This window comes from Atractosteus spatula, chromosome 8 (assembly GCF_055471065.1).
Source record: "Atractosteus spatula isolate fAtrSpa1 chromosome 8, fAtrSpa1.hap1, whole genome shotgun sequence".
Lineage (NCBI taxonomy): Eukaryota > Metazoa > Chordata > Actinopteri > Semionotiformes > Lepisosteidae > Atractosteus > Atractosteus spatula.
Genome location: NC_142713.1, coordinates 40,383,555 through 40,408,830, shown reverse-complemented (window position 1 = coordinate 40,408,830; position 25,276 = coordinate 40,383,555). Strand labels below are relative to the sequence as shown.

Sequence of the window (25,276 nt, the reverse complement as noted above, 5' to 3'; positions counted from 1 at the left end):
CAGTTTAGCTTTTCCCCATCTCTTCCTTTGGACACAACCAGTTCCTAACTTTCCTGTGGCCACTGTCCCCACAATATTTTTGTGGTGTAGCCTGGACTCCGCTTCATTGACTGCCCTTTGGCTGACCATTTCCTGCCTATGCAAAGTTCTATTCTGGTGATATTTACTTTACCATCCTTACAGTCACGCAGGAACAGGACCTGCCTTGTCTTAGCTTCCTGGATCTCCTCAGCTAGTCCCCTTGAATGTAGCTGTAAATTGGTGCCTGTGCTATACAGATACACACCACTAAAGCTCTTTGGTACTCCTCACCATCTTCACAAGTAACTACTAATATTTCTTTCCATCTCTTCAACTCTTGTTATTGGGCAGTCAGAAAACAAAGAGGGGCCAGAGTATTCTTGGTAAGACCTTGTTGGTAACACCAAACTTTTTATTTTGCCACTCTCTAATCCACTCCTCTGCTTGTTTCACTGTCATCCAAGTGCTAACGGTATATCTCAGTGTGTCATTGAACCACTTTCCCAGGCTCTTCAGTGGCTTTTCTGAGAGTGTTGGTATTTCCTTTCTCCAGTAGGAAACCAGATGCTATTATCCACTCTCTCTTTCTTTAGCACCAGGCTCCTGCACTTACCGGCCTTGAAAGTCATCCTGACCCACGTGTATAACCCTTCCAGGTCTTCCAACATGCACTTCCCTCTGATTACTGATCATATTGTTATTGTCATGTCATCCATAAAGGCTCATATTGGTGGTTGGGGTACTTTGACCACATCATCAATCCTCAGTCAGCTTGGTCTTTCAGCAGGCTTCACAAGGAGATGTATCACAAACAAGATAACAGAGACTGCGTAGCATGTCACAATCTCCACCTTCAGTTTTGACACAATGAATATTCTATTTAGAAAAAGCAGAATTAGAATTTTTAGATTTTGATTCATTTGCATTAATCATATTGTGTTCCATATATACATTTTACAAAGTTTTAATTGGACAATCAAATCACAGTTTAATGCAGTCCATTAAATTGCAGAAAGGGTTGACTTTGCTTTTATCCAAACCCACACCACAAAAATCAAAAATATTTAAGAAATAATAGACATGAATGCCATTTGCTGTTGTGTTCTAAGATATACTATACATCTACTTTTCTTTTAGATGAAGAGCTCTTTTCAGGAATGTATATTGACTTCATGGGAACAGATGCTGCCATTTTTAGAAGTGTTACCAAGAGAAACGCAATAAGAACAGACCAGCATAACTCAAAGTGGCTGAGTGGTATGAATTGTAAAGATATTTTTTTTCCCGTCGAAGCATGTCGATTTTGTTGCAACATAGTATCAACTAAAGAGTTGAAAAACAGTCCTTGAAATTGAGGATTTTCAGGGCAGTCATTTCCTTCTTTCACTGCATAATTTTTAAAAAAGCATTCATGTTTTTAAAATGCATTAGTGAAAAAAACAACATAATGCATCATACTGCGTGAAATAATGTATTGTCAGCTACAATTTAAAAACAAACATTTGGGATAACTTTGTAAATGGCAGTGACCATTTCAATACAATTGTATAAAAGACTCAAAAAATAAATATCATACCTCATTTTTTAAATTTTTTTTGAATAATTTAATATGTATGTACATGTTAAATAGATCATACATATCGATTAACATAACTGAATAAAATACGAAAGATATTAACTTTTCTAGTGACATGGTATTATACTGGATTGTTTTAATACGTTTAATAAGTTTACAACCAAGCTTTCTGCATATCTTCCAGAACCTGTCTTTATTGATGCACAGCTGATTCCTGATGGCTCAGACCCCAATGATGCTAAACTATACTTCTTCTTCAGAGAAAGACTGACAGACAACAATGGAAACACTAAACACATTCACACCATGGTGGCTAGAATATGCCCAGTAAGCACACATGATTCATTAAGTTAACCAAGCCATTGTCTTTTGATGCCAATGGAAATAACAATGGCTATATGTTTGTGTAAATTATATGTACCAAGTCATACTAATAAAATGCTGCCAAAATGTCGCTGACATTTGGAAATTTCTTCTTTGTGTTCTTTCAGAATGACATTGGAGGTCAGCGCAGTCTGGTGAATAAGTGGACAACATTTCTCAAGGCCAGGCTGGTGTGTTCAGTAGTGGAGGAGGATGGCACAGAGACATTTTTTGATGAACTGGGTAAGGAAAACATTAATAAATATAATTGTATTAATTTAAAAGAACACAACAAACTTTACATGAATGTATTCACATTTACTGTATGACTTGTTTTTAAAATGTAAATCAGCAAATGTTTTGCCCACTATACCCTAAATTTGAATAGTTTTTATCTCTCAGCCCCATGCTGTTCCAAAGTTGAAGGAAAACTTTGCCACTTAAGTCCAGTCAAGCTAATTTATAGTAGATGTGGAGTAGCTGTTACTGCTCTGCATGCCACACTGTGGAGTCATGAGTTCAAATCCCAGACAGGATGCTGGTTTTGTACCCTTGAGCAAGGTACTTAATTCAAATTGCTCCACTAAGTGCATTGTTGTGGAAATGGATACTCACTAGGTTGTCATTGTATATGAGAATGTGTTCTTCAATGGCTTATCTGGTTAAATGAAGGATTACATTCTATAAATAGCATTAAAAAGTTAACACAAATAAGTTCTTAAATTAATGGGTGCCATTGGTTTTATTTATACCTCACATTCCTGCATGTGTCTTACACTAGGTGTCCAGAGCCATCACTCAGCTTTCTCCCCCATTCAAGGTTCCAGATACTTATAGTAGATGATCGTCTGCAGTAATCCCATTTTATAAATGTTGTAATCTATTGGCATTGTGAAAATGCCTTTTTTGAAAATGTACTATTGATTTGTTTAATAATGTTGCCTATAACAGAGATTTTTTCTTCCCTTTCAGAGGATATATTTTTGCTGGAAACAGAAAACCCCAAGAATCTCTTAGTGTTTGGGGTTTTCACATCTTCAAGGTAAGCTAACTGAAAATGTATATAATAGCAGAATGTCTTACAACCATGTCAGATCCTCAAGAGAAAAAGAGGCAATAAGGACTTAAAAATGCACACATTTTATCCTAGAATAATACTGTAAATAACAAATAATTTACTTTCTTATGTAACTACATTTAATGTTGCTGTTTCTTCCTTTGATTAGCCAGGTTTGCATATATTAGTCATTTATTTTTCTTTAACTATAAAAGATCACAAAAGTGTTGCAATTCATGATTGGAATAAATTGAATATATATGTTTTGTGGCCGTGTTTGGTACGGATTCCTTAGCTGCTTTATCTAATGTAATACCTAATTAATGAGGAGTACAATGATTATGGAAGGCCTTTACTACAGGGATACTTTTACTTTTATCTGTCAGGTCCAGCTGAATTGATTAATTGATGTGACATGTGGTTAGAATATGAGATATCCCAATCTGCCCCCCTTCAAAATCACTTTCTTCTTGATATCCTTGAAACAGAATTATTGGTCTGGTCCATAAAATATGCAGTTTTTTGCCAAACTAAACAAATGGAGCTTTGCCCTCCTGTTCAATATTATTCATACGATATACTTCTTCCTTTTACTCTTAAACCTGTCTGTGTTTTTCTTCTGAACAAAGGTTTTCTGTCTGATTTTACCACTGCACATTTTGATTGACTGAACCGCATAATACTTTTAGGAAAGGGGTGAATTGAACTATGCACTTAAATCCCTGAATAATTTATAATGTGTATCAAACAAAATCACTTTATTTTATCTGAGAAAAAAATTGGGTGGTTGATAAGTAAGAGGAAACTATCAGTTTAAAGTGCTAAGGCCAAGATTAGTACAGAGATTTTTGTAATATATTATAATATTACTATAAAGAAAAAATATGTCCAGTCATTGTAAACTTTGGTTTTATTTTGCCTTAAATACATCATCTGTAGAAACATGTAACATTAAAATAGTTTATAGATATTATTTTATTCAAGAACTTGATATTTCTTCTACTCAGTGAAAATATTTTGAAACCATGGTTAATTTTTAACATTAGCAGTACAAAGTTTTATTTCTTTGTGTAATTAAAAGTTTGATTAACACATTAATTACTCAATACTCAGTTTTTAAAAAGCATTTTTGTCCACATGCTTACCTGATTTCATGACCCATAGTACACAAAATAATTTAATGCCAACTTATTTTTTTAATGTGTGTCATATTGACATGAATTAAACTATGATATTTAAAAGTCCAATGGACCATGTATTAAAAATCTAATGATACTATTTCATACTGTTTTTATGTTTTATTCACACAGAGAATATCTTTGGAAAACTTAAAGATTTAATTTATGTTAAACAATATTATAAATCATGTCCACCAACCCTCTGATATGGAATGTGATTTTTTATATCTTCAGTTCAGTGTTCAGGGGCTCAGCAGTGTGTGTTTACAATATGGCAGATATCCTAACTGTATTTAATGGCCCATTTGCGCACAAAGAAGGCCCAAACCATCAATGGGTTGCATACCAAGGCAGAATTCCTTACCCGAGACCTGGTACAGTAAGTAATGAGCCATTCTTATAAGGGTTTCCAGAACCTGTACATAACACATGACTGTGTATAAAAGGGTTGATCAACAGCTTTTTACACTTAAGAATGTAATTGACTACAAATGAGAAGGCATCATTCAGACCACCTAGCCTGTTTGGTTGTCAACTCAACATCCTTTTGAGTAAACAAGTGCATGTTATTCTTGATTTTAAATGCATGACCAATGCACTTGACACCTAGCAATTAACCCATTATAGCAAATGTAAAGGATTTTATGTTTTTTGGCCAAAAGGGCTGATAATCTAGACCTAGCAGAAGCTGTAAATATGGACTTACCCATCTGTTAGGGCAAACAAATGGAATTGGCAGTGATCACTGATTACTTAAACCTGCTGAAGGAACCAATAGAACATCTGAGTGTGAAAGGCAATAAAGTTAGATATCAAAGGCCCCATGCAATGACCTTATTGTTTTGATCATTCTTGTGAAAGCAAAGGATTTTTTTTTGAAAACTTTAAAGTTGGTTTGCATTACTCACATTTTTTGGCAGAAGCTAAAAGAAAAAGAACTCATTCCATTAAATAAATAGGAACACAAAAGTGAGGAATATAGTATGTTCAGAAAATAACACTCAGCGACTTGCTTTTATGTTTTATACAGTATGCAGACACATTGACATCCTCTTGGATGTCTCCCTGTTTCTAATAAAACTGCATTATTAAAATCCTAATTCCAGATAAACTACATGTTTGTACAAGATACATTTTAAAACCTTAAAACTTTAAAACCTTATTTGTCTCCTGAAATCCTGAAAGGACTTTTGTGAAAAGCACCCTGTTATAGCTGATCTGAGAGGTATTATATCATAATTGTAGAATTGTATATACAGTACAGTAAGAATGTAACAAAAGATTACCGAGCATGAATTGATAGCTGTTGATATTCTGCTTGCTTGATTTTCCTTACATTAGCCACTAAAAGAGCCCTAACACTTAGTTAAAAGAGCTCTAACACTGTGGTTAATAAAATAATAACAGGGATAATTAAAACAATTTGACCCTTCAATCAGTGCATTTACTTTCTAGTCTTAACTATTATTTTTAGATTTTGTATTTTATTTAGCATTGGTATTGGTTTTGACTAAAAGAATATATTATATTAAGTATATATATATATGTGTTATATTTATAATACAATGAAACATTACATTTCAACAATCCTACATTTAACAATTACAAAATCAATTGCATAACTTTAATAATTATTATTAATATGTTTTAATAAGTGTAAATGCATTTCTGAATTTTTGTAACTCCTTAATTTATATTTTTTTCCAGTTAAGTCCACTTATGTAACATTAGCAAGTTGACTTTTGGTTGCCTTCTAACTTCAAGCCTAGTGAAATCAACCTTAATACTTTGAACAGATTAATTAACGTTAAGACATTCATTTACTGTTAACAGTGCCCTGGAGGAGCCTTCACACCAAATATATTGACGACCAAAGATTTCCCAGATGACGTAGTTACATTCATTAGGAATCACCCTGTCATGTACAATCCCATCTACCCAATAAACAAGGAACCACTTGTTGTGAGAAGTCAAGCAGACTATAAATATACAGCAGTAGCAGTCGACCAAGTAATTGCTGCAGATGGAAGATATCATGTGTTGTTTCTTGGAACAGGTAGAAATGATGTTACTGGTGCATGTTTCTCTGTGGCTGCATGTTCAAATGAGTAGTACTAAATCTAAAAAGAAACATTTGTGGTACATTTAAAATGCATTTCTTACATATATTCCTCTTATAATATTACATTTACATTTATTTTTTCAGCTTTTTAAAGATTTTAAGAAAGGATTTTAACACATACATTTTAAGATACACATAATTTTAAGTATAATGCATGCTGTGCTGTCTATCCACACCCAATATACCCTTTAGAGAGTCTGGCTTAAAGTTAATAGGATGTTAATTCACATCTGGTGATGATTACCATGCTTGCATATTTACTGCATTGTTGAAATAATGCCAGAAATGTCTGGCTCTATGTGACTGCTTCATGACTTCTCTTGGCAATTTCCAGTAGCTTTTCCAAAACGTTTCATAAACAGAAAACATTCCATTAGTCTGTGCTCTTTTTCAAAGCCTGGATGTTCTTTCAGAAACACATGATAATGAAATGGAGAAAAAAATGCCTTTGAATTATTGAAGCCAGTGCAGTACAACATTGTTTATAAAGAAAATAAATAAAGTAGGAAAAAGCTAATAAGTTTATTCAGCTTAAATGTACTTTTTACAATTATTTTCCCATTTTTCCTAAGTGAAGACAATTCTTTTTTTAAATGTGTACATGAAGGAAAATATTTGTTCATTGCATCTGTACATTTATTTTGACATTTTAGGATTTGATTTAATGGAAATTTACCTCCTGGTACCTTTGATTAACAGCATGATTATATTTCAGATAAAGGAACAGTCCAGAAAGTGATTGTCCTTCCAAGTAACAGAACCCAAGAGAAGGAGCTTATCTTAGAAGAGCTGGAAGTCTTTAAGGTTTGGATTGCTCGTCTCACTTCACAGGGGTACTGTACAGATTAAAGCATTTACAAGGGAAGCATTGGCAGAAATACAAAGAAAGAACAAATGAATGTACTGTATCAAAACGTTCGGGTTACCTGGGAGCCAGCCAACTGAGGAGCACAATCATGGCAAAACCTTTTACGCCATGTGGAAAACATCTTGAGGTTTTTGTGGAATGTGTGATACACGTTTTAAATCCGTACAGCCTTTTTTATAACTACACTAGGTTTTGCTCTCTGTAACCTAAAGAAAGGTAATTCAGCAGTTTTAAGTCCTATCTACAACCTTTTGTAGTCTGAATGTTGAACATTCTTAATAGTTCTAACCTCTAAAAATGTATAATCAACACATACTAATATTCAAAACACATACTGTACAGAATAAGCAATTCAGCCTCTATAAATGATTGAATAATTGAACAATAGATAACTGTACTTTGTTGTTACATTTCAGTGGGAAACTACTTGATTTGTTTACATGCATGGTATAATGAAAGACTCAGTATAAATAACAAAGACATCTAAGACATTGCATATCATTAATTGAGCATAAGAAATTAACTAAGCATGTTCTTTTTATTACACCTTTTAAATGACACAAGTACTGTATGTTCGATTTCACTAGTTTATTAAATGATTAAGATGTGACTTACTCATTACATTTTTTAGATATCCAAAGTAAATAAGCAGCAGTCCTTCAATTTTATAATCATATTTAAAAATTGGATAGTGATGACATTTTTGGCAGCCTGTCATAAATGTTATATAATTGGAAACTGTTTTAACATAGAAATTGTAAAAATCATGAAAACAATACCTTAGATTACTTATCTGCTGACTTTCCTGTTTTTCAGAATCGTGCTCCTGTCACAACTGTGAGAATCTCTTCCAAAAAGGTAAAAAGGAAAAATAGTTTTTTACAGCCTTGAAGTGAATATTGATCCGTGTCTGATAGGATTAAGCTTAGATGTGGCTTGGAAACTGTATATTTTAATTCTATTGTTGCAGTACTGTATGTGTATATTGACTAAACAAATTATCCTTACTATAAATATAATCTTTTTTTCATACCCAGTCATATGTATCTAATGAGAAGTCACTACTGATACTTTGAGCGAGATTTCCATTCTAATTAGCCATTCCATCAAAATATTTGTTTAATTAAATGTCCTAAGGCGTAATGTAAATAAATCAGCTGCTGATACTCATCAGTTTGACACAGTCTTCCAAGCACAATACGTCACTCTTGGGATTTTGAATGTAATGTTTCCCTCCCATACTGTATTTCCTTGGAGATGAGCTGTAAGAACATAAGAGTCATTTGGAGGACACAAAACTGCAGGCAAATAATCAAAAGACATATACTAATATGTCTCAACCAGTTAGGCCACTTGCACAGTGCACAGATTGAACTCTATACTCCTGTTGTCCTTAATATAAACGTAGTCTGTTTCTTCAGTCCCTGATGCGATTGCAGCTCCTTGATTCTGCAGGAAACCTGCAGTAAGATAGATCCCGCTCCTCTAATCAGTGATCAGTAGGAAAGACTCTTTTTTACCACTCTGTAACTCTGTAAACACCTGACAGTTTTTGTATGTTGCTATCAACTGAAAACAAAAACTCTAACTAGAGGTAAAAATGTCCTCGTGGATAACAAAATGTGGGAGGGTGGATGTAAGGACACTCCAAGTCACCCAGCTGTGACAATTGATATCCTTTTATAATCCATTCAAAAAAGCTTGGAGGCATAGAAAATACTTCTATCACAGCCTCAATGTTAACTAGTGTGTCACCAAAACCAAAGCTACAAAGTGACCAATTGTTGAATTACCCTATATAACAACAGGAACTCTGCCTCAGGTCTGTTAAGTCAATGCACATTCTAGAGGGAATAAAATTAAATGTTATATAATATAATGAGAGACAATGAAACAGGGACAAGAATATTTAATGCTGAAACCATTATACTTGCTGAAGAATGAGGCTGCCCAGACCCTCCCCATCCCGGTTTTGCGAGTATTGACCCAAGGAGCTACTGCAAAAGTGTAGATGGGATGACAGGAGGGGTATGAAAGAAAAACGCCACAGGAAGTCCGTGAGACTTCCCGTATTAAGGTGCAACACTCATATATGCAGGGGAGCAGAAATGCAAAATTAGGATCTAACCTTCATCCCAAATTTTCTTTTATAATTTTGTTATAATTTCATTTCAGTAGTACAGTTAGATCTTAATTAAGACGAGATATGCAGAGTATGTTTGGCATAGTTCACCTGTCTGTGTAAATTTTGGCAGCACCGCCAAAGGGTAAGGCACCAGACACCCCAAAACAAAAAACTGATGCAGAACTCAAAAGGCTCCACTAAGAGCAAGTCAGTTTTGCTGCAGATTCATTAGAAATGAGATGATTTTTAGCTGAAATATATGTGTGTAACAAATGACAGAATGAATATGATGCAGGCTTTGTATGACTGAGTTTAGATGCATGGGAAGCATGTATGGTATGATGTTCATAGCAGGATACAGTTCAGTGAACAGGTGGAATAGTATTATTTCAGGATGTTATCTTCTTTTATTTTTCAGTTCCCAGCTAAACTGTAGGAGCAATGAAGCCGTGATTGTGTTTGTATCGGTTGCTATAGAGACTTGCAGATACCTGTGAAGGAGTAGGTGATGGGGAAGTGATGAGCAGTGGAAGGCACTAAGTGACATGGAAGGTGGCTTGATGGAAAGTAAAAGGAGGGCTATCGGTTAGCAGGTTGCTGAACTAACTAGTATGAGCTTGGAATTCTGTGGTTGTTGTGGATGTGGATGAGCTGCTGGCCCTGAAGAGTGGTTTGAGGTCGAAGGTGGAAAGGAGGATAAGAGAGGGGGGAGAGACAAAACAACATATATTTGCTGGGGCCATAAGTGAGGTACTGTAGATTGGACTTTTGACCAGAAATGGAAACCTGAGAGATTGTATTGAGGGCACAGGGCTGCTGTCTTTGAGGCATTGAGGCTGAAAGGGCAAGAGTAACTCTGGTCCTCAGTGGGCAAAATGAATGTAAGATCTCAGGAACACCAAATGGGAGACAGGTCTGTATGCGACAAAGTGAGATGCAGAATGTTTGGTATGAAAGAAAATTGATACAGGAAGTCCCTAGTGTGAGACGCAGATTGCGGAACTGTGAGATTAGGATCTAACCTTCCTCCCAAATTTTTATTATAATTTTGTTATTTATTATAATTCCAGTGATGTTTACTCTTGATCCTGGTACTGAGCTAACATGTCTTCAGGTTTTCATTCCAATCTGGAATCTTAATTATGTCATTTGATTCAAATGTCCACTTAATTGGTTTTATTAGCACTGCTTCCAGGTCTATTCTCATTGGGGCTTATAAATTACCTAATAAATCTCCTGGACTTTGGCCTTCCAGGACAAGGAGTGAATATCAAAGTTATTGTTGTGTATTAGTAACAGACAATAAAAAAAGAAACATGAGCCTTATAAAGTTGGAGAAGAATGAGTATTTAAGTTATTGAACATAAGGTAACAGGAGTGTGACACCATGTCCAACCAGCTTTATTTCAGGCTGTTGCAATCCTACCCCACTAACAGAACCTTTGAGAGAGTTTATAATGTGGTTGAAATCATATTACTATACTTTGAAAACAATGAAAGAATGAAAGAAAATGTATATATAATACCAACACCCATAATGTGACTGGAGAGAATCAAATACCTTTTCAGTAACATTAGATTTTACCCTTAACTGTTCAAATAAGCTAATGATATCGATACATGGGGGAAAATGAACTATTAACAGACAAGCAAACATTTGATAAAAACAAAAGCAATAAATTGATAGAATGAACTATCCATGATAAGAGATTATTAAACATATTTATTATATTTTTGGAAAGTTGACAGAATCTAAAGTCATCATTTATGAGTAAATTGAAAAACTGGTTGTTAAGAATTAAATTCATTGCAGTCTTCAGACATGTGATTTCAGCACAGATTTTCTGTTCCATTGAAATAAATAGTTAGATCCATCAATTGATAGAATCCATTATCTATAATGAGGAAACAGGAAAAATACAGTACAAGACATGACAATTGTTTGACCAGCTAGTATACAGTAAATCTCTTTGCAAACTCTTTTATGATGTAGGTCTACATACGAAACTTCCACAGAATATGACATTTAGTAGAAATAAAGATTGAACTACAAATACTTTAAGACAAGAACATTTTTCCATTACTGTGGCATAATACCCTCCTGATGTACAGTAAGTAGAAAGAGTAAATTAGTATAATGCTAAAGATCATTGGAAAATTACATTAGTGTGATGCTACTTATGTCTGGATTTTTAAAAACTATTATCTTTTCCCAAAGGGAGTAGTATAGATACATATTTCAGCATAATATTGTCCTGAGAAAGTTGAAAGGAAAAAGGAAACTTCATTTAACATTATTTTTAATAATGATCTTTTCAGAATTTTGAAGGAGGCTCTTTGGATAACAGGATGAATACACTATAAATGAAGCAAAAGCATTATAAATGATCTTTTTTTCTTTGAATATGCCAGTGTTCTTTTCTGGTGAGTTAAATTTTAAGTGTGTTAGCTGAATATACGGGCTCATGTCAAAGTTGGGTTCTTTATTTTTATTTTTGTGAAATGCTAGTCCGCTCATAAAAAAATAAATGAGCAAATCATCTAATATCTTTTGTTTCTTGAAATGCAGTCTCATGAAAAATACATACCGTATATCCTCCAGATGTATTGACCTATATACTGTGTACCGCAGAAGTACTTGCAAACAGGGAACTCTGATATTACATTTAATCCTTTTAGCTGATGACACCTCTAGCCAGCTACATTTTACACTGTTTGGCCAAGCGTGTAATAGGATGTACTTTGGGGATTTAATAAACACATTTTGACGGATATCTGGCAGCAGATCGCGGTTAATTCCTGAGATAGTTTGAGATTTGTTCCTTTATCTATGTTGTGCTGCAACACATTGGAATGTATTGAGAATGTAATACGGTTTATTTTTAACTATATTTTTACAAAAATATAATTGATATAATTAATTAGTCTGAGTGGAGAGTTGTGTCAGTAAGTGGTCTGCAAAGAAACAAGTACATGAACAAATATGCACTGAAAAGTATACAGACGTATAAAGAGAAAAAAACAGCATCTCAGTTGCTGAGCCTTTGTCAGGTGTAAAGGAGAGAAAGAAGAGGTCTGAGGATATGAAGCAAAGAAAAACAAAAGACACAGTGTGTAAGAATGGGCACAGCAGGCACAAAAGAGTGTTCAGAGGAATGGAAAACTGGGGGATGAATTCCAGAAGAAATGTGATAAACTGAAATTAGTGAAAAAGGGGAGAGATGTCCGAAAAAATAGTCTGTCATTGAGAGCTCGTGGAAAATGTTATTCTAGTTTTAGACCAAACACTGTAGGAAGAAAGGGAAAAACAATTAAGGAGTCCTGCTTTGTAACCAGTGTTACAAATGGTGGAAATGGAAATTGTTTTTCTTTTTTAGGCACTGGCAACCATTGTATAGTATAAACTGTATAAATGATCAATAAATGCTGGAAAATACTAAGAAATGTAATCATCTACTACATGGTGGTAGGAGGCACCTTAAAGCTTACCTAAAGCTTTAGTAAGGTAATTACAATAAATCCAGTGCCACAAATGTAAATTAAGTTCTGGATTTACCTTTTAAGTACCTACAGTATAAAACCAAAGTTGATTGAAGTGTTTAAACTTGTATTTGTTGAACAACTGGAAAACACCTCCTGAAAGAGTAGGAAGTGATATCTGCTAGTAAGCGGAAGTAAGCAAGAAAAATGGGAAAGCAAATATGCCAGCAACAATACAATGTGTACTGTGTGTATATACTACATATTGAGAATTCATAATGTAGAACTGAGTATCGAAGCCAAATTGATGCATATATATGTACTGATTTGCATCTTCCATGATATCAACATACATATAATAAAAATACATACGGAGCATCCGAAGAAACTTCTAACTGAAACAGATTTAACTAAACTTAACATCATCAAAATAATTTTATTTTTGTAGTTGGTGCAATGACATTTTATTTAATTTACTGTACATGATATAGGGAAATTAACATTTGATTAACATTTTTCATCAACAAGGTTTCTTAATAGAGGTCTAATGCACAGTAACAGTAAGAGTGTATGAGTGGCTCATAGCAAGATTGGCCACCACTGAAATACAATACAAACTGTACATCTGTGCCAAATGCGCTACATCCTTTATACTAGGGAATAGATCCTGTTTTGTGGAATTTTGTTCCAATCCTCTTGACATATCTCTGTTTACTGTTTTCTGAGTCTTCAGTACTACAGTATATATATTCTCAGTTTATCCCTCAGATGAAAAATAGGGTATATATCACAGCAAAGCTGCCATATTCTCATCTGACTAGAAAGCTGTTCTTATAGTAACAGCATGAGGACATGTGCTACCCTGCTAGAATGTTGTAACATCACTATGAGCCCACAGGAAGTGCATTAAGTGAAGCTGGTCATCAATCACTATATAGTTGTTTTGTAGTAGACACTCCTCACCAGAGTATCACACTTGAAGCTCTCCATCTATTAGTGTATTGTACAAAACAGTCAGCATATTGTTCTGTCTTTGCCACACTCATTGACATCCATCAGGGTGGTCTTCTGCACTCTGGGTTCCTAATCCTCGTCCTGGGGATCCACACACCTGCTAGGCTTTGTTAACCAAGCAAGTTGTTGTGTAAAACAAGGATTCATTTAACAAAAACCCCAACTGCAGTGGAATGCAACAGGTGTGTGGGTCCGCAGGACTAGGAAGGGGCACACCCTGGTATACAGAAAACCTTTATTAATTCCTAAAGAAAGTTTAGTTCCTCAGCCAGCTGCTCGCACTATTTCACCAGTTGAAGAACATGAGAACTTTGTAAGGCCTACAATGATGAGTGCTGTACAGCCCCCTCACAGAACTGATAATGAGTGGGTTGACCCATCCTGTTGTCCATGATATAGTAGAACTGGAACTGTGAAATAAAAACCCCAAGATGGAGGATTACCGTTTGTCTCCCTGATCTTTGCCTTTCATTTACAGACTGTGTTGGGCTGCCATGTCTTGCCATGTTGGAAAGTTCTGGTTGTGAACATTCTACATAGCAAGTGACAGCCTCCAGCATACCAACGGCATTAAAAACAATGTTCGCTTTACAACTGTGTTATATTGCCTCCATTCTGTTTTTCTTTCGTGATTTTTAACAGACTTGACATTCAATGGATTAAATTGGCTCAACACCTGTGCCTAATCAAACTCTGTTACTAATGAGGTGTTTCAGTGCTTATGCAACAGTCAAAAGTCACTCAAGTGTAATATGAGGGATCAATTCATCATAATCATGTCCAAAACAATAAATCAATACCCAAAGTCCATCCATATACTTTTTTTTAAAGAAATATACATGCATAAATACAGGGATATGTTTATTCTAATACTCTCTCCATTTGAGAAAGAATCTTAACATTCTTTAACATGTTCTTTAATTTAAAATGAGCTGTGCTGTATAATTCAATTCAGAGGAAGACTCAGTATCAGCATAAGTTTGACACGGTCGGCATAATGATTCTTTTTCCTTCTGTGTGTTACAGCAACAACTGTATGTGAGCTCAGATTATGGTGTGACACAGATGTCTCTGCACCGTTGCGATGCTTATGGCTCCGCCTGCGCTGACTGCTGCTTGGCCAGAGACCCTTACTGTGCCTGGGATGGAAAGTCCTGCTCCAGGTTCTATCCTATGGGAAAAAGGTAGAGCAGGGCCTTTGAGAGAAAAAAAATCCATGCTGAAGAACTAAGAGAAAAGCCAGGTTTTCAAATTGACATTTTATATAGGCATTTCTTAATACGACGATGATAATGATGATTAATGTTCTTTGTTGAAGAATGTGCTGTCATATGCAGTCTGGAAGAAAGGCAGTACCAGAGGATTACAAATGATTTTAAGAATGTCATACGAATAAGAATAATGTTCACATTCAGAAGAAATATAATTCTAATAGCATACCATTTTAAATTCATTCGTGTACCACCCGTTATTACAGCCTTAAGCATTTAGACTGAGTGTAGAAATAAAGGTACTACCTTATTCTAAATATATTTTTTTCTTTTCTTATTTTTTCTTTTTTTGTAGTTTTTGGCTCCTTGTTGCTCCTAACAGGGGAATAACACCATAAAATGTTAAATACAGAGCTGAAATTGTCCAAGATAAAGTACTCTTTCATTTCCTTATTTTCACAGTCTGCTTTTCATTTAGAAGAGAAACTTGAAATAACAATGAAATAAAATGTCTTTGGAAAATTCAACATTTCCTTACATAGAGGTGTTTGTAATATCAAAAATAATAGAAATATTAAACTGAGGAGCTTTGATTTCTGCATAAAATAACTCATATAAAAATAAATATATTCCTTCTGAAATGTAATACAACCACAGTATCAGTATTTTCCACAAGTCTAACTGATGTCCGCAAAGAAGAAAATCAAAAAACAAAAGTATCTTTCTTAAAAAATATACAGAGTTAGTAAATTAAATTATTACATTGATTCAATGGATGTATTATTGTGTTGGTGCAGGAGAAGCCGAAGACAGGATATAATACATGGGAATCCCTTGACACAGTGTCGAGGATTTAATCTTAAAGGTAAGTCAGGAAAACTGAAATTTTGATAAAACAACTGATTTATGTATTTCTTTATGACATCACCAGTTCCTTCCAAAGATGGAATGTAGTCATCACCAAAGCTGAAGTGCCATGTTACTGGCCTTTGCTAAGACAGTATGTCAAATCAGTCCAATGCAACCTTTTCTCTGGAAGCCAGTGTGACATGGTGTAATCTGTTCCATTCTTTTCCTCACTGTTAACCAGTTTTTGGATTCTTATTACTAAACTCTTAGTTTATTGGATCAGTCATCTCTTTCCCAATAAGATTGTTCTTCAATGCCAGGGCTCTTCTCTCTTTTTTATCATTTAGATGCCTTTATTTGTAGGTATCTTGAAGAACTTTATTCTGGCATCCTCTTTGTTTCTCTTTTTGGAGTCTGTGAGACCCTCACTATTTCTCAACAGTTTCTAACAGTCTCCATTCTAATTGACCTCAAGAGTCTAGATTTATCCATCTTGTTTCTATTCATCTTTAGGAGTCCTTGTGAGCTTGCAAGTAGCTATTGTCCTAGAAGGCCCTGCCAATTTTGACAATCATGAACAACAAGGTCCTTTCTGTGTTTTAGTTCTACTTCCATTTTTCTTCTTCTTCTGAAACTTTGTGGGCTTCATTGGACTTCTAGTGTTCTTGACTGTGATTGTCCATGAAGTGTTCTTTTCCTGCTTACCTGATGGCAATGACCATGATGATGACCACAGCTTCTTCCTAACCTATCAGGGGGCTTGACCTAGAAGCACTGCATAGTACCTCTTCTGCATGGCTTGTAGTTTACTCTGCCAAGACAGGAAGCTGTGTGCAGTGAAGTAGGTTTTGGACAATGGAGCATATCACCCATATGCTTCTGTGGGTTCTCAAGGTCACCTCAGTGGGAGCATGGCTCCCCACAGGCAGATTACATACACACTCCAGACCAGAAAGAATCACAGTAAGTCTTCATCTGCAAAGTCTCCAACCACACCATCTGCAAGGAGTATGACCTCAAACAAATCCATGCAACATCATAGCTCCAAATGATCTATGGAACAGGATGGTTTTCATCGGCCTCGCCCCAAAAACACACACGTTTGTTTTCACTGTGTCAAAGACCTGCTTTGTCATCTCACTCATGTGTTGTCTAGCTAGAGTATGATGTAAGTTTTAAGAGCTGGTCTGACTGAACTCCTTAACAGAGAGTATTTTATTCTTTTGAACAGCCTATGGTTCTCTGGTCTGATCCCCTTGTCCATGTTGGCAATAAGCTTGAACAAAAAGCAGAAAATCTTTCTTCCTAGAAAAGCTGCTTTAAGCTTCTACATTAAGTCATCACTTTCATTTACTCACACCTGACCTGCCGTGTCCTAGATCCCAATCCAGCTTTTTTGCCCAAGACCAGCCCTTCATCTCATTTGACCGTTTCGGCTACCAGCCACAACTGGGGCTTCCAATGAGGACCCATCACAACAATTACTCTACCTGGTCCAAGCACTGTGTATTTATATGCAGCACACTGCACTTATTGAGCTGCTTTTTTTGTCACCCTTAGAGATTGGGCTCCTGGGTTTGCCCTCTTCAAGCATAGACTGCCTCTCTGAACTACAGATACAATTTTCCTAGACCATGAAGCACTGGCCTTCTGCCTCTAAGACCAGAACTATTCCACCAGGGATCAGACTACATTATGGCCCTCTATGACTAGATGATATCTGCATGGTGGCAATGATGTAATTTAAAATCCAGTTGTGGTGCATGCTGTGTAACCATTTGTTAGCACCTGGAACGGGCGGGACCTTTTTAACCCTTGCCTGTGAGGACTGCATTCCATTCTTGAAAGGGAAATTTCAAGTTTGTCTTCACAACCCTGGTTCCTTAAAAAGGAATGCAGTCATCATTATTTTTGAGTCATTCTTAGCTGGCCTCCTGTTCCTGCTAAAAATAGTATAGATTGTAGCACTTTGCTCCAGCTTCTAGGAGAAGAAGGACAGGCCAGAGTAAAATTGGCAGGACTGTCTCAGCAAAGGTCTGTGAATGTGGGACTTGGTAATGACTGCATTAATTTTCAGGGAACCAGACTTGTGAATATACAGTAAACAAGCTTTAAGTTCCAGTATTTCATTCCAGTCTGTATTCATCACTTGTTCTTCATCTGGACAGGTGTATCACAATATTTGTCAGGGGAGAATTGAAGGTGCTTATTTTTCAAGACACAGATTATCCTTATCACTATACCACCTTGATTATGCAAAAAATACTGCAGAGAGTTAGTATTTGGAGTCAAACTTCAGACTAACAATATCTTGTAGTCATCCAATAGGAGAAGCTGTTATACGGTGAGCCAAGATCAAATACATGACTTGATGAAATCGTTGTGCTATATCGAAGATATGCAGGACTTGCATGTTTTTGCACATAAAGTACATCTCCCCACACTACAGTACATTAAAGATCTCAAATAAAATTAAAAATAAAGCAGTGATGCTGCACAATCAGGGAAACCCAGAGGGCCATTTACTCGGCAGCAGCCATCAGCTGAAGTAGAAATTCTAGAGTATTGTTCTACCATTTCCTTTGTGTAGAAAATTGTCCTTTCATTTGTTTGAATACTGAATATTCCTTCTGATCAAAATCTCATCAGGATATCCCATCTACTCCCTGACTCTTCCACTTTGTGAATTTGACAACATTAAAGGTTCAAAGAACATTATCTTCTCCTTAGCCTACAGAAATGCAGCAGAGATGGTGCAATATGGAGTGAAGAACAATACAACCTTTTTGGAGTGTTCTCCAAAGTCACCACAGGCATCTGTGAAATGGTTAATACAAAGAGAAAATGACAGAAGGAAAGAGGTGGGTGTCTATGAATCTTATGAGTCATGATACAAATTTGGTTTTATTTCTTGTTCAATATTTATTCCTAATCACTTTTTCCAGCTTCAACCATGGTAATAAAAGAAACAGGCATTTTTTAGGCACTGCATTTAATAAATAATTCATGGATTGCCAGAGATATACTATCAAGTACAGTTTGTAATAGCAAGTATGCTGCATTGCCAGGCAACAAAAATATTTTTATAAAGAGATCTATTATAATATAAGGATATAAATATACAGTAGTATAAATATGTAGTGGAAAACACTGGGCTCTAAAAAGCTACCTATTAAAAAGATGTAAGGTTATTTATTGACATATAATTTGCATCTGTTAGATAATGTGAGAGAAACAGTAAATCGAGTGTTAGGATGTATAAATGTAGAAGTCAAAGAAAGAGATACCATATTAAAATTATACATTGTATTAGAAGCACCTCAGAATACTGTGTACAATTCTTGTCACTGTGTTACTAAAAAGATACTGTTGCTCTGGAAAGAGTCCAGGAAAGTGACCTGGGCTTAAAGGAATGTTCTATGCTGACAGGTTAAAATAACTTAATTTTTTAAGTATTGAACAGAGAAAACTTTAAACTGATGCATTGAAATCATCAAAGCATTGAAATGCTTTGAAAATCCTCAAAGGCAATGTTAGGTTAGTTAACCCTATCCCTGTTGAAATCAGCAGTGAAACATAAATCACAAGTAGAATGTGTGTGGACATGCTTTTAAAACTGACAGCAGGATAAACTTTTTTTACCCATAGGGCTGTGGCAGTCTGAAACAAGCTACCAAGCCATGTTGTCTAAGCTGATAACTTGGCCTAATTAAAGAAACAGCTGATTAAAATGTTCAGAACAATTATCTGTTAGCAAACAAACAAGCTATTTAGTCCAAATAACCTCCCTTTGTTTGCATTATTTCAGCTTTGTTCAACATGAATATAGCAATTAAATTAAAACAGTATTTCAACAAAGAGACTTGCATATTTGAAGCTGAAATTTCCCTGCAAAAACTATTTTGCGCAATGTAGTGTATGTAGTTTTCAGATTATTATTAAGGTGATGTTTTTTATCAAAAGCCACTTACATTGATAACTATTTATAGAGCAGTTTATTTTTTCTGATTGAAGTACCTTGCTCACAAGTACCTTACTGAACAGACCTTCTGGGATCTGAACCCACAACCTCTCTTTGCATTTAATAGTGGTTTCCAAAAGTTCACTACAGAAATGCAAGATACTGTATTTTTTACTTATCCCAACAGTCAGGTAGCTCTGATAGCTCTGATATACTGTCCCACTCAGAAAATGTAATCTAAGGTATTTAAAAACTAGTTTGTATGGTAGTTTCATTTTAAAGTTCATAAGAGCTACTAGAGAAATCAAACATAAACCTCAAACTTTTTTTGTGTTCACTTTTACGTTTACAAACAAATTGATTAAAACAAAAATCCATATCTTGTGCCTGTTGCTTGCCAAGATAGGCTTCCCCTTGAAGTTGCATTGGATAAAAAAAAAAATGGATGGATAACATTGTTTGATTTAAATTAAATGCTTTAAATTACAGTATATATCCTAAACTTTTTATTTGCCTTTTTTATTTCTTTCCCACATTGTCTCTAGAAGATGTAAGTGACGTGTAAATATAAAGACTTGTTTTTTTCATGAGTAGCCTCCTCAAGCCCAGGGTTTCCTTTTTGTATTTATAGTTTATGTTTTTGCTACTAGCATTTAAAACCTTACCTGTGTCTACATTCTATAACATTTATCTATATAACGTTTGCCACTTGTTTGCCATGTTTGAGCTTTATCTAAATCTTCTCAAATTTCATTTGCTGCTTCTACACTGTTTGCCAATTTGGTATCATCTGTGCATCTGACTAACTATACAAGAATCTAGAGCATTAATTTAATTTATTCAATTAATCTACACTTATTTGTTAGAAATAATTATTTTTTATCCAGAACACATGAGGGTCATATTTTCTACTTCTCTGTAGTTAGTATTTTGTAAACCCTCCTCTGGAATTGATTGTACTAACAAGACACCTCCTGTTGTGTGTTATGAATTTCTGGCACTTCCAAGGGGAGATTTTTTACCATATTTACAGGCGGAATTAGTCTTCAGCCTCCAGGCACTTTGGTTTCCATTTGTGAACTACCTTTTAGATCTCAAACCACACATTTTTTATTAGAGAGAGATATGGAGGTTGAGATAGCCAGTTAAGAACATTTATCTTGTGTGCAGTTCACTGCTTCTTTGTTGATTTGGATGTATGCTTTGGATCATTGTCATACTGGAATGTCCATTTTAAGTCAGGCTTGAGCTCCCTGGCAGAAGGAACCAGACATTTGGCCAAAGCAATTCCCTATCTTAATGAGCGATCCAAGACATCTAGATACAAAATATAACAGACCTCCCACCTACAGTAAATGCACTGATTATGAGTGTTTTCTCAACATGATCTTCACCCTTTTCACACCACACACAACTGAAAATGTTCAATAAGTTCCAATGTCACAAACCGCACACAGGCACGCAGACACTGTCGCATTCCCATGAGCCCCCAATCACTCACTAATTAACTTCACTTACCTTGTCTATTTAAACTCCCACTCTGCAACTTGTCCTCGCTCACTATTGAGGTTTCCTCAGCCAGAGGTACACATCCAGTTTGCGACTTAGTCCGACGTTTTGTTTTTCTTGTGACCCTCTGGTTTTCTGATCCTTTGCTCCTGATCTCCGACCTCGCTCTAGCCTGATGATTTGGATTATGTTTGCCTTAGGAATTCAGTTTGTTTCTCTCTCTCTGACTCCGCACAGGGTCTATTTCTCTACCTATTCCCTCGGCATACGTGACATCCAATTAGACATCATATTTAATGTCATTCAAATGTAGCTTGCCACACACAAGATGCTTCATTTTGTAGTTCTGACCCAAAACAGACTTTTTTCTTAGAACCTGGCCATGAAAGCTACATTTTGGAGGTGACGTCAAATGGTACTTTTCAACATTTTGTACCCTGAAGTTGCTAGATTGTGTTGCAGATTTCCAACAGCTGCCTTAAATTTATGGTTACCTCCCAAAGTACTTGACTCACAGTATGTGGTGGCAAGATACAGTTGTGTCCTCTTTGTGGAAGAGTCACCTTTATAGCAGTAATAAAGTGACAGGTCAACTTTTTTGTGGATTCTTTTGTACCCACTCCCTGACTTGTGGAGATCAATGACCATTTTGCAGTCTTCAAAGAGCTCTCTGATACATGCTGCTAATGATTGACTTCCTTGTGTAACCTCTTTTTGTATCCCAAGGAAACAGAAAACATTCAGAGATGTCTATATAGTTCCAGATGCTTACACTGCAGTTCCCAAGAGCAGAATGTTACTGTAGAATTGTTTTTATTGGATTTTATATAAAGGAATGCTTAGAGGTATAATGTTTTCATATCATGTTTTCTGGAATTCAATTTATATTTGTCAATTATTCATGACAAATATAACTTTTCACTGAGCAATGCTGTTATTACAGTATAATACTTTAAAAATATTTTTATTTTTAAGCAAAACATATTAGCCAATCCAATCCATTCTGTGTTGTTCCTATTTAATCTGGATATGAAAAAATATACGGCACTGTATGTAACATTTTAACAGTGTAGTTTATACTTACAAAGCTGAAAGACATACTGTACAAGTCTTTAGTGTGTAATGAAAATGGTAAAGGCTTATTCCATGTTGAAAGGAAAAGAAAAGAGAAAACATTTCGGCTGTGAAGCCTTCTTCAAATGACTTCTACTCAAACGTTTTTAGTTTTTCCTTTATGTATATTGTAAATTACTGAACTCACAGCTTTATTTTCATGATAAATTGATTTTGAGTTTATCAGGGTTATAATACATTTAGAGAGTACTGTACAGTATATGATTGGTAATTCACATATTTTCTATACTAAAACTTTAATCCACATTCTACAATGGCTTTGCTTCACATAATTTGTCAATATTGGGAAAAGACATCGTGTCTGTAACAACCAACCAGAGTTTTGTTATTTAAAAAAGGTATATAATTAAGAACTTTCAAGTGCTCCTAATATTTAAGAAACAATGGATTGGTGGTGTCCTATGAGGCTAACTGAATTGTGGCTAATCAGAACGAGTGTCACAGCTTTCATGTCGACAGATCATGTTGAAGATTGTTATTTCAAAATAGTAATTTCTGCCTAAATTATGTCAAAAGGGAACAAATATTTTAGTTTTTTATTATTTATTAATATGGGATGGAGATTATTAATTTAGAAATGTGGAGAAAATATGGAAAAAATAAAATCTATTGCTTATAATATTTTTATATTTTCTCTTTCCAGGTCAGGCTAAATGACAGAATTTTATCAACAGAGCATGGATTGCTGCTTAGGGCTTTACAAGATACAGACCAAGGTCTTTACTACTGCCTAGCTACTGAAAATAACTTCAAACAAACTGTGGCCAAAATAAAGCTGAAAGTGTTGAGCACAGACCTGGTGTCATCTCTTACTGATAAAAAATCCCTCTGGTCTTGGGCTAGTTCTTTGAATGGCTTACAATCCCATTCCAAAGGCTTCATTGAGATGTTTAGCCATACTGAAATGCAAACCATCAACCGGTACTGCAAGGAGAACAGGCACAGGGAGAGACTTGGAAGCCTGAGAGGAGACCTGGCCAAACTGAAGCCTCTTCTGGACCATAGGAAAAGCAGAAACAGAAGAAATCATTTGCCTGGATTATAGACTGGGCCTGGGGCATCGTTATGATCATGATCAAAGGCCATAAAGTAGCCAGTGGAGTTGTTAAGAAAGGAAATGAGGCAACAAATACTTTTCTAGTCTCATCTGGATAAGGATGAGATAGCATGTGAGACTGTGAGATAAGAGACCAAGTCGGCACATTTAATTGCACACTGTTATAGAATCAGTGCTTTATTTCTATAGGCTGCATAGCAAGGGTTAAGGGATACTGAACAAATATAGAATTGTACGTGTTGCAGATGTACAAATAAAACAACTCCAGTTCAGGTAATGTTTAAATGTCTACTGGAAAGTTAGTGCCTAGGGCATCCTGCAGAGCTAAACTATTGCTTCTAATCCCCAAAAAATGCAGACTTGGGCTGTAGCGTAACATAAAAAAGTTGTTTGGAATTACTCTGTGGATTGCCTTTTTATGAGACCACAAAGAAGAGACTTTCAGGATCAAAGCAAATGACAAAACAATAAGGATTTTATTTATATATGTATAAATACATTGAATAGAAAATTTCATGTTTTGGTGTAGTTATTAGTAGGCACTTTATAATACCTTATTGGCATGCTTTATGAAAATAGATGCTTTAGTATTTTATAATACCTTGTATCACAATTATAGATGCATTCTTTGATTGTTATTTCTTAAAGATTCTAAAATGTGTTTCTATTAATGAGCATGCTATTTCCATTTTATAGCTAAGAAACATTTATAGCACTGTAAGTCAAACTGAATGTACCATTGAATCTGCAGGGCATTCCTTTTAACAAACTGTTTCCTTTTTGAAGAATATTATTTCTTTAAATATTTCGTGAATCAAAGCCTTTCACATCAAAATTTTAGAACTTGCTTCCAAAAAAGACAAACATTGAAAATTTTATTTAATATCACAAATAGTGATGTAACAGGTGGCAGCACTTATACCATGTGCTTTTATGTGCCAACAGCCTATATATGTGCAGACGGATTATTCTTCAGAACAAAGCAACATGTTAAAAATAAACCAACACATGTCCATAATACCCAGCTGCCAAGCAGGTGTATTAGAATTTGGTTTCTATTAGAACAAACTTATTGGAAAACTGCTTACTTTTGTAATTCTTTTGTATTGAAATTGGGGTTTCTGAACTATGAACATTTTAATTTTAAAATTCAATGCTACGTTTTTAGGGTTTTAGGTCAGCTTCCCACCTTTGTGTTTATTAGCATATTTGAAGATATGAAAATGTGAAGAAGGATTGCTCCACCACTGAAAATATTCATATACAGTAAAAAAAAGCAAATTTTACTTTTACATCTCCTCTTCTGAACTGAATATGATCAAGCACATTTGCAAACAGCTATAAAACATCAATCGTTTATATATAGGTTTTTATAGTCAAGTGTTTTTCTGTTCTATATATTTTTGGGTAAATGTACCTTAAGGTATTATAGATACTGTCAACTGTGTTGTTAATTTGATTATTTTTATTGTATTCCATATTTTACATTGCTATAATATATACACTATTATATTCAGTACGAGATGCAAATTTTCAGTTTGCATAGTTAAAAAAAGTCAGTAGTTCAAAAATGTAATCAAAATGCCCATGGTTTATTTACTGTTTTAAAATGAATGACGATATGTATAAAAGGTCTTGAAATGCTGCTTATATGCATATATGTTTTTTTTCAATTTTGTGTTAAATCTCAGAGGCCCTATCATTATTACTAAACTACAAGAAAATATGATGATAATTGTACAGAATACAAA

General features: G+C 35.0%; 1 protein-coding gene across 1 annotated transcript in view; it reads left to right on the top strand.

Moving 5' to 3' along the window:
• Window positions 1-24,953, top strand: part of sema3c (sema domain, immunoglobulin domain (Ig), short basic domain, secreted, (semaphorin) 3C) — a 78,396-nt gene extending 53,443 nt beyond the window's left edge. The window contains exons 7-18 of the mRNA XM_088924224.1: window positions 1,159-1,278; window positions 1,782-1,924; window positions 2,089-2,203; window positions 2,933-3,002; window positions 4,430-4,574; window positions 6,029-6,251; window positions 7,033-7,121; window positions 8,002-8,043; window positions 14,831-14,988; window positions 15,813-15,880; window positions 18,595-18,725; window positions 23,112-24,953. Coding sequence (XP_088780350.1) covers window positions 1,159-1,278; window positions 1,782-1,924; window positions 2,089-2,203; window positions 2,933-3,002; window positions 4,430-4,574; window positions 6,029-6,251; window positions 7,033-7,121; window positions 8,002-8,043; window positions 14,831-14,988; window positions 15,813-15,880; window positions 18,595-18,725; window positions 23,112-23,513 — 1,706 coding nt within the window. The 3' untranslated portion in view covers window positions 23,514-24,953. The remainder of the gene's footprint in view (window positions 1-1,158; window positions 1,279-1,781; window positions 1,925-2,088; window positions 2,204-2,932; window positions 3,003-4,429; window positions 4,575-6,028; window positions 6,252-7,032; window positions 7,122-8,001; window positions 8,044-14,830; window positions 14,989-15,812; window positions 15,881-18,594; window positions 18,726-23,111) is intronic.
• Window positions 24,954-25,276: the final 323 nt, after the last annotated feature.